This window comes from Raphanus sativus, chromosome 1 (assembly GCF_000801105.2).
Source record: "Raphanus sativus cultivar WK10039 chromosome 1, ASM80110v3, whole genome shotgun sequence".
NCBI lineage: Eukaryota > Viridiplantae > Streptophyta > Magnoliopsida > Brassicales > Brassicaceae > Raphanus > Raphanus sativus.
In genome coordinates, this window is record NC_079511.1 from 13461046 (window position 1) to 13477380 (window position 16335).

Below are 16335 nucleotides of genomic sequence, written 5' to 3' on the forward strand. Positions count from 1 at the left end.
GAAACTATACCTAAAACCAAATCCAATACTGCAAAAAAAAATTTGTAATAAAAAAACATACTCAAAATATCCAAATATACTCAAAACATTTTAGATATTTTAGCCATCCGGGCAGATCTCGAATAGGACCCAAACTCGAATCGAAACCCGATGCAGACTCGAACTAAGACCTGCGGATCCAAAAAATACTGAATAAGTATTTTACCCTGGACTCGGATCCGAACCATACCAGTATTTTTAAGTCAATTTTGGTTTGGTTTCTCAGATCTGGATAATATGCCAAGCCTAAAAATAGTTATATAAGAGTGTACATACCAAAATTTTAAATAAAATAATTCATAATTTATATAGTTTTAAACATATTCGTTTCTGGAATATAATACGATTTTATAATATAAATATATATAAATTTCAAAATACTTTATTTATAATTAACTTTTTTAATTATATTTTAAAAAATCTGCGCTTCGAAAGTGCGATCAAAATCTAATTAAATTTAAGATTCAAGAGAACGTATATATTGGGCAACTAGGAAATACAATGGAAAATAGAGAGTGGGGTTATGGAACTTTTCCTTCACATTCTTTATGCTTTCTTTCTTTCCAACTCTCTGACAATTGTCAGTGGGATCATTTACATCATAAAATATTTGCATACATATTTGGGAATCATTTTCTATCAAAGCAAGCTCCTTTATTTCCAGGTGGTTACGTGCTTGACGAATTAAATTCTAACCCTCAAAAGTCTTCCCTTTTATACTAATTATTAAAGGAGTTGCCAACCCTCCAAACTTTGGGTCTCCTACGAACGATCACAGGAGCAAACTTTGGGTTTACGCTTCTCTCTCTTTCTCCCCTCACCTCTTCTCTGTATAAGGTTGATGCTTTTCGTTAAAAGGTTTTAACTTTTTTGTGAAATGGGTTTGATGTTTTTCATACGTTGACTTGGACGATCAAAAATCTTGTCTTTTGTTGTCGTTCTACTAAGTTAAGTTTTTGTTGGCTTTTCACTTGTTGACTTCGTTAGATGTTTTGATATGGGCATGAAACTGTTGCATCATGACATAGCCTTTTTTTTTAATTTTAATAGAACTAAGCAAATGCCTTTTTTTCTTTTCAGTTTTGGGTATTCGAGAAGATGGGGTTTGAGGCCTTGAATTGGTACTGCAAACCAGTTGCAGAAGGATTTTGGGAAAAGACAGTAGATGGTGCCTTTGGCGCCTACACGCCCTGCGCCATTGACTCATTAGTGATGCTTGTTTCTCAGTTTGTGCTTCTTGGTCTGTGTTTGTACCGGATATGGATCATCTTCCGCAACGCCAAAGCTCAGAGATACGTTTTGAGGAGCAAGTACTATAACTGTGTGCTAGGGATATTGGCTTCTTACTGCGTCGTTGAGCCTGTACTGAGACTGGTCTTGGGGATCTCACTCTTTAGCATGGATGAAGAGACTCATCTTCCTCCCTTTGAGGTTATTATGAATTAATTAACTCATATACCCACCCTTCTTGTCAAAAAATGATAAATATTCAATATCAGAAATGTGATGATGCAGGTTGCATCTTTAATCGTTGAGGCATTCGCTTGGCTCTCCATGCTTTCTTTGGTTTGGTTAGAAACCAAACGATATGTCAAAGAGTTCAGATGGTACGTGAGATTTGGTGTTGTTTATGTTTTGGTTGCTGATGCTGTGCTGCTGGACCTTGTGTTACCTCTCAACAACTCACTAAATAGGTTTGCTATTTGTATTATCTCATATTAAGGAACTCAACTGGGTTTGATTCGACGTTTAAATTTCAAGAGTTTGTTTATATATTTAACAAATTTAAGCAATAAGGTTTTGGTAGCTATTGATAAAAAAAAAAGGTTTTGGTAGCTCTGATTTTTCATTATAATTTTTCCTTTATCTGCTACTGCAGAACCGCACTATATCTCTGTATCAGTTCAAGATGTGCTCAGGTTGGTAGAACATGGTCTTTACCTAATAAGCTTGCACTTTATTGTTCTGGGAACTTACATCCAAAGCTTCCGTATTTATAAGAAAAATATGTATAGTGGAAGACATTATAAATAGCTAAACGTTTCAAAGGAGAGGCTGTCCTAATGTTGACGTTGAGATATGTTACCAATCAAATGATTAACCTCACTGATTATGTAAATTATTTGTTTTCTGTTCCAGGTTCTGTTTGGAGTTATGCTTCTTGTTTACATTCCGGAACTAGATCCTTACCAGGGTTACCATACTCTAAACGGTGAATCATTAGACAATGTTGAATATGATGTCCTCCCTGAGGGAGAGAACATATGTCCCGAGCGACGTGCCGGCTTCTTTACAGGTTGGTAGCCCCTGATAAAATGTTGAATGCTCATTTTATTTGGCCTAATGATTATGATTTCTTGTCTTAGGAATATTCTTTGACTGGATCACGCCGCTTATGCAGTTAGGCTACAGAAAAACCTTAAACGAGAAGGATGTTTGGCAATTAGATAAATGGGACCAGACAGAAACTTTGATCAAAAGGTACATTGAGTCTTGCTGCTTTGCTTTCTGCCTTCTGTAGGATCTCCTCTTTTTTTTTTTCTCTTGTTAGAATGTTCTGCCCAGTTTCAAGAACATTAGATCTTATTCACTGAATGAGTTATTTGATAGATTTCAAAGATCCTGGACTGAAGAATCACGGAGAAGCAAGCCATGGCTTCTCCGAGCACTGAATAAAAGCCTTGGTGGAAGGTAAAGGCTGATAAAAAAAGTTTCCATAGTTTACTTCAAAGCCACACATTATCAGTACCGGCAATAACTTTTGTTTTTCTTTATCTTTGTAGGTTCTGGTTTGGTGGTATTTTTAAGGTAAAGATACTCGTGATCTATATGAATAATATAGATCCACAGTAATGTTCATTTATGTATCTGACAACATTCAAAGCAGTTTTTAACACATCATGTTTTAGCGTGTTGTAGATTGGACATGATCTTTCTCAATTTGTTGGACCGCTTATATTGAGCCAGTTATTGCGGGTAAGCTTTGCTTCTGCCTAATCCTTACTAAAACAATATTGGAATAGTGAGCATTATTATATCATGCAATGTAGGCAATGCAAGAAGATGATCCGGCTTGGGTCGGCTATGTCTATGCTTTCTTAATTTTCGTTGGAGTGGTATGTATATCATTTACATTTTTTTCCTAAACTGTTATGTTTGGTTTTCTCACACTGTAGTTATTTCTTGTTGAAACCTCTTAAAACCTCAGACACTAGGTGTGCTTTGTCAATCTCAGTACTTTCAGCATGTTGGACGTGCGGCATTTAGGTTGAGATCAACTATGGTAATTTTTTTTGTGATACTTTTCTATTACACTCATTTTAGTTATGTTCATTCTCCAACAGATTTTTGTTAATTTCGTTGTAGATTGCAGCTGTGTTCCATAAATCTTTAAGACTAACTCATGAAGCTCGCAAAAATTTCACATCTGGAAAGGTCACAAATATGATAACCGCAGATGCTAGTGCACTTCAGGTATTCTTATGTTCACTAGTTTGCACAACTAATGGATTTGTAACTGCTGCTAACATAGACTCCCAATATTTTTTTTGTCCAGCTAATAGTAGAACAGCTTCATGGCTTATGGTCAGCTCCCTTTCGCATCATTATGTCTATTATTCTTCTCTATCAACAACTAGGCGTTTCTTCGCTTTTCGGTTCATTGATTCTGTTTCTCCTGATTCCTGTCCAGGTATTATGTTTTTTTTGCCTATTTTTGAATTGCATATAAACTCAGACAAGTCTTTCTACTCTGTTTCCTTAATAAACAGACTCTGGTTATAAACAAAATGCGGAAACTAACTAAAGAAGGACTCCAATGGACTGACAAAAGAGTCGGTATCACGAATGAGATTTTGGCATCGATGGATACTGTAAAGTATGATACATTGTTCTTAGTTATTCATTTTTCATCTTTTCTGAATGTGGCATTCTTAAACCAATTGTTGTACTATTTTTTTTTGGTTAGATGCTATGCATGGGAGAAGAGCTTCGAGTCGCGTATTGAAGGAATAAGAAACGAAGAGCTCTCATGGTTTCGCAAAGCTCAGTTACTATCAGCTGTATGACTCCTTTATCTTTGATTTTTTTTGTATTGCCTAAGTGCGAAAGGAAGATATGTCTTTCATTTTTAATGTTTTTTTTCTTCTTGCAGTTTAATAGTTTTATACTAAACAGCACCCCAGTAGTTGTGACTGTGGTTTCATTTGGGGTTTTTGTTCTGTTGGGAGGAGATTTGACACCGGCAAGGGCATTCTCATCTCTTTCTCTCTTCTCAATTCTTAGATCTCCTCTCAACATGCTACCAAATCTACTAAGTCAGGTTATTGTTACAATCATGACCCCCTCAATGATTTCATATGCCTTGTTTTATTCAGTTTTTTTCTGTTTGCTACTTCTCCTCTTAGGCTGTCAACGCAAATGTTTCACTACAACGCATTGAGGACCTACTTCTCAGTGAAGAGAGAGTTCTAGCTCAGAACCCACCTCTTCAACCAGGAGCTCCAGCCATTTCAATTAAGAATGGATACTTTTCATGGGATTCAAAGGTGAATACTCTAGACATTCCCTCTTGTTTAGATTATCAATAGATGCAAAACAGTTCATAACTTTCTGAAACGTACATATATATATGGATGTTTTCCAGACAACAAAGCCCACATTATCCAATATCAATCTGGATATACCGGTAGGAAGCTTGGTTGCCATTGTAGGTGGAACCGGAGAAGGTAAGACATCACTTGTCTCGGCAATGTTGGGAGAGTTGTCTCACGGTGAAACCTCAAACGTTGTTATTAGAGGCTCCGTAGCTTATGTTCCTCAAGTTTCATGGATCTTCAATGCCACTGTGAGTCACATTTACTTCTTATCGGCTCTGGAAACAAATATTACAGCTTAGCTTTCATCTATGTAACTGCAGGTGCGTGAAAACATTATATTTGGTTCGGATTTTGAACCGGAAAGATACTGGAGGGCTATTGACGTGACTGCATTACAACACGATCTTGATTTGCTTCCGGTTAAGTGGGATCATGAAAGGCTTTACGTAACATGCACTTGGTGTGTGACATTTCTTAGTAACTTGCTGACTTTGGTTTATTCAGGGACGTGATCTTACAGAGATTGGAGAACGTGGGGTGAATATCAGCGGAGGGCAGAAGCAGAGAGTGTCAATGGCTAGGGCAGTCTACTCAAATTCAGATGTTTACATATTCGACGATCCTTTGAGTGCTTTAGATGCTCATGTTGCTCAGCAGGTATTTAATTTATTTATTCTTTACTTATGAGTTGATCCTGAGTGTTGCATTGCATGACCAAACTATACCTTTGTAAACAGGTCTTTGATAGTTGCATGAAGGAAGAGCTGAAGGGAAAAACGAGGATTCTCATCACAAATCAGTTGCATCTTCTTCCTATGATGGATAGAATTGTTGTAGTCTCCGAGGGAATGATTAAAGAGGAAGGAACCTTTGAGGAGCTGTCAGGGAATGGTAGTTTGTTCCAGAAATTAATGGAGAATGCTGGGAAAATGGATGAGATGGACAAAGTTGATGACGAGAAGATCTCTGAAGATCCTAATATCAACAATGTTGAAATAAAACCAGGCAGTAGTACCAAGCAAAGGGAACATGGAAGATCCGTGCTTGTCAAGCAAGAAGAACGAGAGTCTGGCGTCATTAGTTGGAACGTTGTGATGAGGTATTATTAGCTTTGATTTAACTTTGATACAAAGAGATGATGGCTAAGGTCCCTTTCTACTTTTTTTTTGCAGGTATAAAAATGCAGTAGGCGGCTTATGGGTAGTATTGATTCTCTTGGCATGCTATTTAACAACTGAACTTCTCCGAGTTACAAGCTGCACTTGGTTAAGTTTCTGGGCTGACCAAAGCACGTCCAAGAGTTACAGCACCAGTTTCTACGCTGTAATGTTTGCTCTTTTCGGATTTGGTCAGGTTTGTGTTTCTGACAAAAAGACTGTGAGAGATATGTAGTACGGTTACACTAATGGGTCCTTGATTTTTAGGTTGCTGTGACGTTTACCAACTCATTTTGGCTTCTGACATCAAGTCTACATGCGGCAAAAACACTCCATGACGCAATGCTGAGCTCTATCCTGAGAGCTCCGATGCTCTTCTTCGACACAAACCCAACTGGTCGTGTGATAAACAGGTTCTCTAAAGATATTGGTGATATAGATAGAGTTGTCGCCAACCTAATGAATATGTTCATGAGCCAGCTGTGGCAACTCCTCTCCACGTTTGCTCTTATAGGTGCCGTCAGTACCATTTCATTGTGGTCAATACTGCCACTCCTCATACTCTTTTATGCAGCTTATCTCTACTATCAGGTAAATTTTTTCTACCTTCATGTTACATCAAATACATACACTATATATTTTGGAATTAATTTCATTTTTTGTGGTTTGTAGAACACGTCACGTGAAGTAAGACGTATGGATTCCGTTGCAAGATCACCTATATATGCTCAATTTGGAGAAGCGTTGAATGGTTTGTCAAGCATCAGAGCCTATAAAGCCTATGATCGGATGGCAAAGATTAATGGAAAATCCGTTGACAACAACATAAGGTTCACTCTTGCTAATACTACATGTAACCGTTGGCTAACTATAAGATTGGAGACTCTTGGAGGTGTCATGATTTGGTTAACCGCTACTTTCGCGGTTATGAGAAGCAGTAACGCAGAGAACCAAGCTGGTTTCGCATCAACGATGGGTCTTCTTCTTAGCTACACTCTGAACATCACTACTCTAATGAGTGGTGTTCTACGGCAAGCTAGCAAAGCAGAGAACAGCTTGAACTCTGTTGAGAGAGTTGGTCACTACATTGATCTTCCTCCTGAGGGTTCGGAGATAGTAGAGAGCAACCGTCCAGTCCCTGGCTGGCCTTCAAGAGGGTCTATCAAGTTTGAAGACGTTCACCTACGTTACAGGCCAGGGTTGCCTATTGTGTTACATGGACTGTCCTTTTCTGTCTCTCCTAATGAGAAAGTAGGAGTGGTGGGAAGAACTGGTGCAGGGAAGTCTTCTGTTTTGAATGCATTGTTTAGGATTGTGGAAGTGGAAAAGGGAAGAATCATGATTGATGATTATGATGTGGCTAAGTTTGGACTGACAGATCTGCGGAGAGTCCTGAGTATTATACCACAATCTCCAGTGCTTTTCTCAGGTTTGTGTGTAGCTTAGGATAACGTTGTAAGTATGTTCCTGTTGCATTTTGAGAGTCAATTTTTCTTCTTGTTAGGGACGGTGAGATTCAACATTGACCCATTTGATGAGCACAATGATGCTGACCTCTGGGAGGCTCTACAAAGGGCGCATATGAAAGATGTTATCGCCAGGAATCCTTTAGGCCTTGATACTGAGGTATACTAGTTTAAGGAGTTATTTGTTATGGAGATGATTTGATCAAACTGTCAAACTCACTTTTAATCTGTGAAGGTCTCTGAAGGAGGTGAGAATTTCAGCGTGGGGCAAAGGCAACTGTTGAGTCTAGTGCGTGCGTTGCTAAGAAGGTCCAAGATCCTTGTTCTAGACGAAGCAACTGCCTCTGTTGATGTCAGGACAGATACTCTGATACAGAGGACCATCCGTGAGGAATTCAAGTCTTGCACAATGCTTGTCATCGCTCACAGGTTGAATACCATCATCGACTGTGACAAGATCCTTGTGCTTAGTTCTGGTCAGGTAAATGTCAAAGATTATTACTTAGAAACGGAAAAGAGGATTTTGGTACAGCTTGACAGCATACTTGTGTGACTTCTTACACTTAAAAAAAATAATGTGTCAATTTATGTTTAGGCTTTGGAGTATGATAGTCCACAAGAACTGCTATCAAAAGATACAAGTGCCTTCTTTGGGATGGTTCACAGCACTGGACAAGCAAATGCTCAGCACCTTTGCAACTTGGTCTTCGGAGGGAGACAAGAAGGGTAATTGTCACTTTGCATGATGATGATGATGATGATGATGATGATGATGATGAAAATTGCGTCATTATCATTTACCATGACCAATACACGTTAGAAAGCACCGGATATGGAACATTGGAGAAACATTTGAAGGGGATTTGTGCATAACAAATAACTGTAATGAAGTATTATTACCTACCAAGTGTTCATATGTAGAAAGACTTCGTAGAACTAATGACCTGCAAAATAAAATAAAATAAAATAAGTTGTCTTCATAGATTAATAAATATCTGAGATGTGAATCTCCTTTCATCTCACAACTACCATAACATGAGAAATAAGATGTGGTCGTCACTCTACGCAGTTTTTAGATGTACACGGAAAAAGGAGTGTGCATAGTTAACAAAAGAAGTTAATGTCTATTTTATCGTAGAATAAGTAGGAGGCTACTGCTTCTTTGACAAATAATAGAGTGTTTGGCTTCTTAAAATGTGATATCCACCATTGAATTCAAGTTTCTAGATTATTTGATCCAATCTCCATATAAAACTACATACACATAAAACTACAAATGAGTTAAGAGTGCAAAATTTTTTCTTTGTTCTTTAGGGCTTTACATAAGATTCTCTTGATAATATATGTGCAAAGACTTCATAAAAAAAACAAATTATCTGCACAACAATATAGATATGATTTGATTCTAAATCTTTTCATAGAAAATGGGACATTGACTATTTTCGGAAACCTAAAAAAACACTATGGCCTTCTCCTTTCAAAACAGCTTATAATATAAAGAAACAAACAGATTTTGTTAAATATAGGAAACAAAATACAGATTCAAAACAATTTGTATTATTTCTTTCCCCATAAACGTCGGTATGTGAAGCTACAATTTGGCTTGCTTATCAATAATCCGTTGTAGTCTAGCTGGTCAGGATACTCGGTTCTCACCTGAGAGATCCGGCAACGGAGTTTTCTTGTTTCCTCTTAGGTGGAGATTATTACTTTTTAACTTTTTCCTTTTGGGCTGCTCGCTTAGCCAAAACTAAAGTATTGACATAAAAAGCGTGACGAGCCGAGGCGCATTGTGAGTTTGTTTCCCAGCGCGTTGTAAACATATGATATAGTTTTGTATGTAATATAGAAAATATATACATAGGTGAAATATGTTTTAATATACAAACATTTATTTCAATGACGAAAACATATTCTAAAAATTTTAACTCCACAAAATAATCAATTTTTTTTGTTCGTTCTCTATTAATGTTGAATCCAAAAAAATATTATATGAGGGATGTTTATGTTCGTTCTCTAATAATGTTGCAGTAAAATGGAAAAAACGAAACACATTCTTTTTTGTTATTTTGTTTATCACAGAACCTAACGTATGTGATAAACAAAAAAAATGTTTTATATAGTAAACACAAATATAAAAAAACCATATGGGATATATGATGTTTTATTACAATAACGAAATCATTTATAATATATGTTTTATCACATTATGTAGATGGGATGTATATGTAATTAGGGAGCATTTAGTTTTGTTATCTAATAATTAGAAAGCATATAGTATATTATGTGAAGCTACAATTTAATGATCAATGACACTATATGTAATTAGTCTAGTAAGAACATAGTTTTTAATAAAAGAGTGTGAGAATGATTATGATGTTGCTACATAGTAAATGGCATAATTGTAATAAACACATAAACTAAAGTTTTATTTTAAAATGGTCTTCTCGAATAATAGAAAGAGGATGAACACACTTCGTGGTTTAGGTTTGGATCGTTGAACACTATTGCATGCGTATATTTTCATTTTCTTCTTGCTCTAACCCTGTCTTAGTTATTTCTGTACCAAATAAAAAAAACGCATGATGATTGTTTGAATGATTTGAAACTTTTGGTTATTTGAAGAACGGAGATGTTAACACAAAGCTAATACACGCTTTTAAAATTGCAATGCTCCTACATAACATGATATTTTTATACTAAAAAAAATTCTATAATTTTTTTAATTATACACCATAATAACCAATATAACATCTCATTATATAGTAATAACAAGTTAACAACTTCTGCCTCATTGTGTGTCTAGCTAAGGTTATATTTGTAACATGTAAGTGCTAAAATTATATATGATCACGGTGAAAATGGATGTAATATAGAAAAAGCACCATGTTATCGTGAGAAACACATGTTATATATATATATATATATATATTATATCCTACTAAAACATGTTATTTATGATAGAAATTTATTAAATGTTATTTTTAGATGCAAAACTTATTATCTTTCTTAGTTTCAAAAAAAACTTATATATCTTTGCGCACAAAAAAGTAACTTGTATCTTTTATTTTCGTGGTATACTGTCAATGATTGTGAAGCGCAAGAACCGTTAAACTCTTTGCTATAGTTTCGACCTTAGACCACCAAATTCTCAATAGTTATAGGATCAACGACTCTAAACATAGAACACTAAAACACTATAAAAACAAGCAAATAGTTCCATTTCGATTAAAATCATCCAATTCATTCCTCGCAAAAAAAAAAAAAATTTCCTTATAAAAAAATCAAAAAGAAAAGAATAATGGCAAGAGTTCATCTATTGTTATGCTTGGCCCTTCTATTTGCATCTGTAACCCTTTTTGACGTGGCTTCAGCTTTTCTGAAGCTAAAGCCATCTTTGCCTCAGATTGAAGATCCGAAGACTGTGGGTGATGTGGAAGAATACACTGTTAAGGTAGTGATGGTATTTGTGGGGGACCTCGAGAAAGAATGTCCTAAAACAAGCAAATTCAAAGCGTTCTTCGACAAACTCAGAGGATTTGCCAAGTATGTTTGCCCACTAAAAATATTTGGCAAAAAAGATGATGCCGACATGAAGGCCAAAGAAGCAGGCATCCTCAAAACCATCGCATCTTTTGCTATTGGAAAGGTAAGTGAAATAGGTTATTATAATCATTGCCGTTGTGACATTTTGAAATACTCTCTTATCATATTACAGTATATACAAATTACATTGGCTAATCGATCGGTTCATTTGTCTATACTCCTCAGTGCCCCTAAGCTAATTAATAAACATTTTTTTTAATTTACTTGATCATGCATATGTATTATAGATAAAGAGGGAAATTCAAGAGGAGAAACAGGAAGCTATCGAAACCTTTAAGTTTATGAAATCCTTGGCTGGTAGAATTTTGGGTGGCCGCAAGAAAGAAGAGAAAGCAACCACGGCACTAACAGCTGAACAGCTGAAAGAAATCAAAGATGGGATCTTGAAGTGGCAGACTACGATTGTTAAGATCACAAACACTATGGTAGTTAGCACCTCAACCAGCGAAAGCTCTGAAACTACCACTGGAGGCTCTGAATCTACCACTGGAGGCTCTTCGGGTCCTAATGCCGGAAGCTCTACTGGAAGTCCATCAAACAAACCAGAAGCTGGTTCAAACCCTGGAGCTGGAACTCCCTCAAACAAACCAGAAGCTGGTTCAAACCCTGGAGCTGGAACTCCCTCAAACAAACCAGAAGCTGGTTCAAACCCTGGAGCTGGAACTCCCTCTGAGGATACAGACAATGAATCCGAAGATACCACGAACACTGCTTCTACTGGAACTGAAACTGGAGGCTCTACGGGTCCTAACTCCGGAAGCTCTACTGGAAGTCCATCAAAGAAACCAGCAGCTGGTTCAAACCCTGGAGCTGGAACTCCCTCTCAGGATACAAACAATGAATCCGAAGATACCACGAACGCTGCTTCTACTTCAACTGCAACTCAAAGTACTAGCCAGACCAAGGAGGTGACAGTGACAGAAGTCGAGACTCAGACTTCCCAACAAGTTATGACATTCATAATGAACCTAGAGAAGAAGAGTCCGCAGAAGGAGGAATACAAGCAATTTTTCGAGAAACTAAAGAGTACCATGACAGGAAAGGTTTCTTCTCCAAAGAAAAAAGGAGGCTTGTTCGCTATGATCAAAGGTGCTGTTGGAAAAATAGGTGATGCCATGCAATTTATTCGTTCAAGACTTGCAAACAAATCAGCAGAAGTACGTTACAAAATGCATATTTCATTTTACAATATTAATAACCAAACGTCTATATTTATATTTGTCTTGGTAAAAAATATTGACAGGTAAAGAAGTCAATGGAAACTTACCAAGCAGAAGTGATAAAGAATATGGAAGAGCTAGATGCAATCTACGCTAAAATTGTAGCCGAAAATCAAAACAAGAAAGGAGGAGCAATGACATGCACACCAGAACAACAAGCACAGATTAAGACGACAATCACCAAGTGGGAACAAGTCACAACCCAATTCGTTGAGGTTGCTATTAAGAGTGAAACTTCAACATCTACTTCTACATCATCCTCCACGGGAACAGCCCAGGCAAATTGAACCGAAGCTAAGGTGTAACTTCACCAATATGGCAAAACTAGTAACCAATAGCTAATAATTTAGAGATTTTTATTTTTGATTGCAAATAAAACAAACATCGGTGTAGGCTAGCAATATATCTATTGACCGACCTATGCAAAAGAATAACTATGTATAAGTATATATAGACTGTAAGCATTCTATATGCTAACATCCAAAAGTGATGATTAGTGAAAGAAAATTTTTGTGGTAATTTTTTCTCTATTTTCTGAATAAATTTAGCATAACATATATATTTACTTTTGGTTACAAAACTCAAAAAAATGTGTTCTACTTTATTATTAGGAAATCTATGTTTCCGAAAGACATTGATTGCCAAAAATGCTCAAACCATAATACTACGCGACTGAAGCATCTAGTCCATGACTAATATACACAGCCACATCTGCATAATTATATAAGTTTTTTTTAATAATTATAATAAGATGTAGTTGCTAAGGCTATGGAGGAAGCAGAGTTCTGGTTGTTGGCAAGGAAAAACGAGTTAAGATTGGAAAAGGAGGAACTTGAGGCAGTGACGGTTAAAATGAAGTCATGGTCAGTTCAACCAATAGGATGGTTGAAAGGAAAAATTGGGGTGGATTGGAACAAAACCAAAGCAAAATGTGGTGCAGTTTAGGTGGTACGGGATGAAACAGGAAAGGTGATAATGCATAGTCGACGGGCAATATTCAACGTTTGCTCCTTTGATGAGGCCAAGTTTCAGACGTTTATGGGCCTTGGAAAGTTTCCAGTCTCATCATCTTAACCGCATCATCATAGCACTAGAAGATACGACTCTGCCCCAAATTATTACAAGACCAAAAACATGGCAACATGCTGAGGTAATGAAGAAATTGGAAAAGTTAGAATGGTGGAGAGTATTAACTGAAAGAAATCAACTAATAGATGAGCTTTCATCATAGCTCAAAGTGTCCTTAAAGGTGGCTATATGCAATCATATGTGGCTACGAGTACTTCTTTTTGGTTTAAGGATCTCTTTGAGAATGAAGAAAGATTATCCTTTGTTGCTGTTGGGACTGAGTGACTTAAGCACTGGAATTTTTTTTGTTAGAGATTTAACTGGTTGGTGTCTGGGGGTTAATGACTTTATTTTTTGGTATAGATGGTCTCGAGTTGTATTGACCTTGTCGTGTACTGCTTTGTTGAAAGCATGGTTGTAACTAAACATTAAGCTCGGTTGAGCACAGTAATTATATTATCAGATGACAAAAAAAAACTTCCAATGGTGTTAGTTTTACTTTTACTCAAACTTTAATGCATGAAATACTCATTAATTAATTAATTAATTTATAAAAGTCTTTGGTGAGAGCAAAACTCTAAACTTAAAAAGTTAAAACCAACACTATCATAACCAGGATAGAAGTCAAACTTCACGTGGCCAAGCTGGTTATGACCACGTCAGGAGGATTGAACAAGAAAAATCTTCGGACAACGAAGCTTCAGCCACATGCTTCGTTTTTTTTTTCTTTGATCAAATCACATGCTTCGTTAGATAGATAATACGGACAAAATCCCATTCCATTCGTCAATAATAATGGGTTTCTAATAATGGAGGAACTAGATTTTGATCCCGCGCTTCGCGGGATTTAATTTTTCGAAAATATAATTCTGATTTTTATTTTATGAAAACTATAGTGACATTTGAAAAAAAAATCTTTATCATTAAACTAAAAGAGATTTGAGATGAATATGTAAATGATGTTTGTAAAAGATGTATATACATGAATAAATGATATGGAGAGTGGCTATTTGATTATTCGAGTTGGGTTTGGTTTTCGAGATTTAAAATTTTAGCCCTATTCAGTATTTATAATTCTGGTTCAGGTTCGGTTCAAATTTTTGTGGGATTAGTTCGGTTTCAGATAACCCGTTTAAACTATTTTAAAATTTTGAAATTCATATAGATTGTAAATTTTTTTAATTCTAAAAGTAAAAATATTAAATACATAAACTTTACATAAAAATTGGTATGGCTTGAAATTTGTATAGAGAATCATTAGATATTTTAAGTATTTTTGATGTTTTGAGTATTGTATAACTATTATTATATATTTTCAAATATTTTGGACAATTTCAAAATATCTTCTATTTTGAATTTTTTTTGGATATTAATTCTTAAAGTAACTAATATATTTAAGAATATAAATAGAATTCATATATATATATATATATATATATATATATATATATATATATATATTATATATATATATATATATTATATATATATATATATATATATTCGGATACCTGAAATATTTCAGTATGGGTCGGTTTTAGTTCTAGTTGTCTAAATATAACCTTTTGAACTCATTCAGATATTTAACCAGTTTTTGTTCGGGTTCTATACTACTTTTTCAGATTGGATTTGTTTTTTTTTTTTGCCAAGCCCTAAAGACTGTAATAGAAATGATGCGTAAAATAATATATATGTATATATATATTGTGAAATTTTAAAATAAAATGATTGGTTTAAATCATAAATATATAACTATTTTATCTATAACATTCAAGTATTTTTGGAAAAGATATATTGCACAAGATTTTTTAAAAAATATCTTAGTATAAGTTATGGATTTACTTTTAAAAACAATACTTATATTATATATTTAATACAATACACTTTAGACATGAGTTCTATGATTTAAGAATATATCAAACAAAAAAACTTATTATACTATAGTTTGTTTTATTTCATATTTTATAGTCGTATCTAAAATTTGATTAATATTCATTCAAATGTTTTTATCTTATAGCAAAGATTATAATATAAAGTGAAAATACTATTAGATACTTTATTTCTTATTGTACTACTCGATTATTGTATTCCTTTTCCTAACGTAACTATTTTGTTTGATGTATAAATTAATCATAGGAAATACGTTTGTCCTTATTTTAAGAACAAACAGTAACTAAAAATCATATAAGTAAATTGAAAAATTTACGTCCAAATTAAAAAAATATTGTTACTTCTTTTCAAAAAGAAAATTTTGTTACTCGTACATAGAATAGATATGAATAAAGTCATATACACATGACATCTAGTTAGTTAAGGAATTTAAAATTTATGATATATTGATATTAGTTATTTAAAGAAAACAAATCAAGGATATTTTTTTCAAAACAAAAAAAAATCTTCTCTTTTAATTATATTGTTTTCATGCAGAGTAGTTCTAGGAATTTTTTTGTTTTGTTTAAATAAATATATTTTAAATTAATAAGTAGTGGCAGTCCTGTAAATATTTTGAAAGATCATGGGTATCTCAAAAAAGAGCTGCTGTTTTAATTGTATTGATATTTGTTAATAAAGTGTATTTCATGATTTCGCCAAGTTCCGTTTATCTTTGTCTTTATTTCTACATACATTGTGTTTTTTCTTTTTATAATTATATACGTAGTGTTATGTTTAATCAGTGGTTAAAAAAGTAGCATGATAAACCATAGAGAATATAATTTAATTTTTAATTTTGATCAGCTAGAACAATCCTCAACTAAAATAACACTGTTATCGGATTATTTAAAATGTGCAAAACTAATTTAAAATCACTTAAGGAGTTGGAACATAAAGTCATGTGTCCTTATTTATTTTTCTCTTGAAACCTAAGGTTAGTTGTTTTCAACTTTTGCCTCTGCCTACCTTTCCGGTACTGTTCAGCACCCTCTCACGATCAATTCTCTCACCTAGTCCATCTTCCTCTTTGTTGCGGTAGCCATTGGTGAAGGATTTATGTTTTGAGTTCCATTCCAAAATAGTTGTGTAGTGTCTTGGCTTCTCTACCGATTAGGCTTGCGTTCTGCTGCTTCTCTTCATCGGTGAAAGACTCTCATCTCCCAACACTTAGGTCACTTCGATGGAGTGGTTCCCAAACATCGCTTCTTGCCATCTCAATCCAAGATAATCTAGGTATGCTCCGCGGAGC

The 16335-nt window shown here is 34.9% G+C and overlaps 2 protein-coding genes across 2 annotated transcripts; both read left to right on the plus strand.

Moving 5' to 3' along the window:
* Positions 1-1107: 1107 nt before the first annotated feature.
* On the plus strand, positions 1108-8230 carry LOC108835689 (ABC transporter C family member 12). The gene is made up of 26 exons (XM_056985871.1): positions 1108-1470; positions 1555-1733; positions 1919-1958; positions 2179-2335; positions 2406-2520; positions 2650-2730; positions 2823-2847; positions 2959-3015; positions 3090-3155; positions 3248-3322; positions 3406-3513; positions 3596-3730; positions 3810-3916; positions 4007-4100; positions 4193-4360; positions 4446-4586; positions 4685-4885; positions 4958-5056; positions 5142-5294; positions 5375-5736; positions 5810-5990; positions 6062-6385; positions 6467-7223; positions 7299-7420; positions 7496-7741; positions 7856-8230. Exons 1-26 carry the CDS (start codon positions 1138-1140, stop codon positions 7988-7990), a joined length of 4461 nt encoding a protein of 1486 aa, XP_056841851.1. The 5' UTR covers positions 1108-1137; the 3' UTR covers positions 7991-8230.
* A 2266-nt stretch (positions 8231-10496) lies between these two features.
* LOC108840152 (uncharacterized) lies at positions 10497-12614 on the plus strand. Its single transcript, XM_018612983.2, has 3 exons — positions 10497-10909; positions 11094-12023; positions 12110-12614. The coding sequence occupies exons 1-3, from the start codon at positions 10562-10564 to the stop codon at positions 12371-12373; spliced, it is 1542 nt and encodes a 513-aa protein (XP_018468485.2). The 5' UTR covers positions 10497-10561; the 3' UTR covers positions 12374-12614.
* The last annotated feature ends 3721 nt before the right edge of the window (positions 12615-16335 follow it).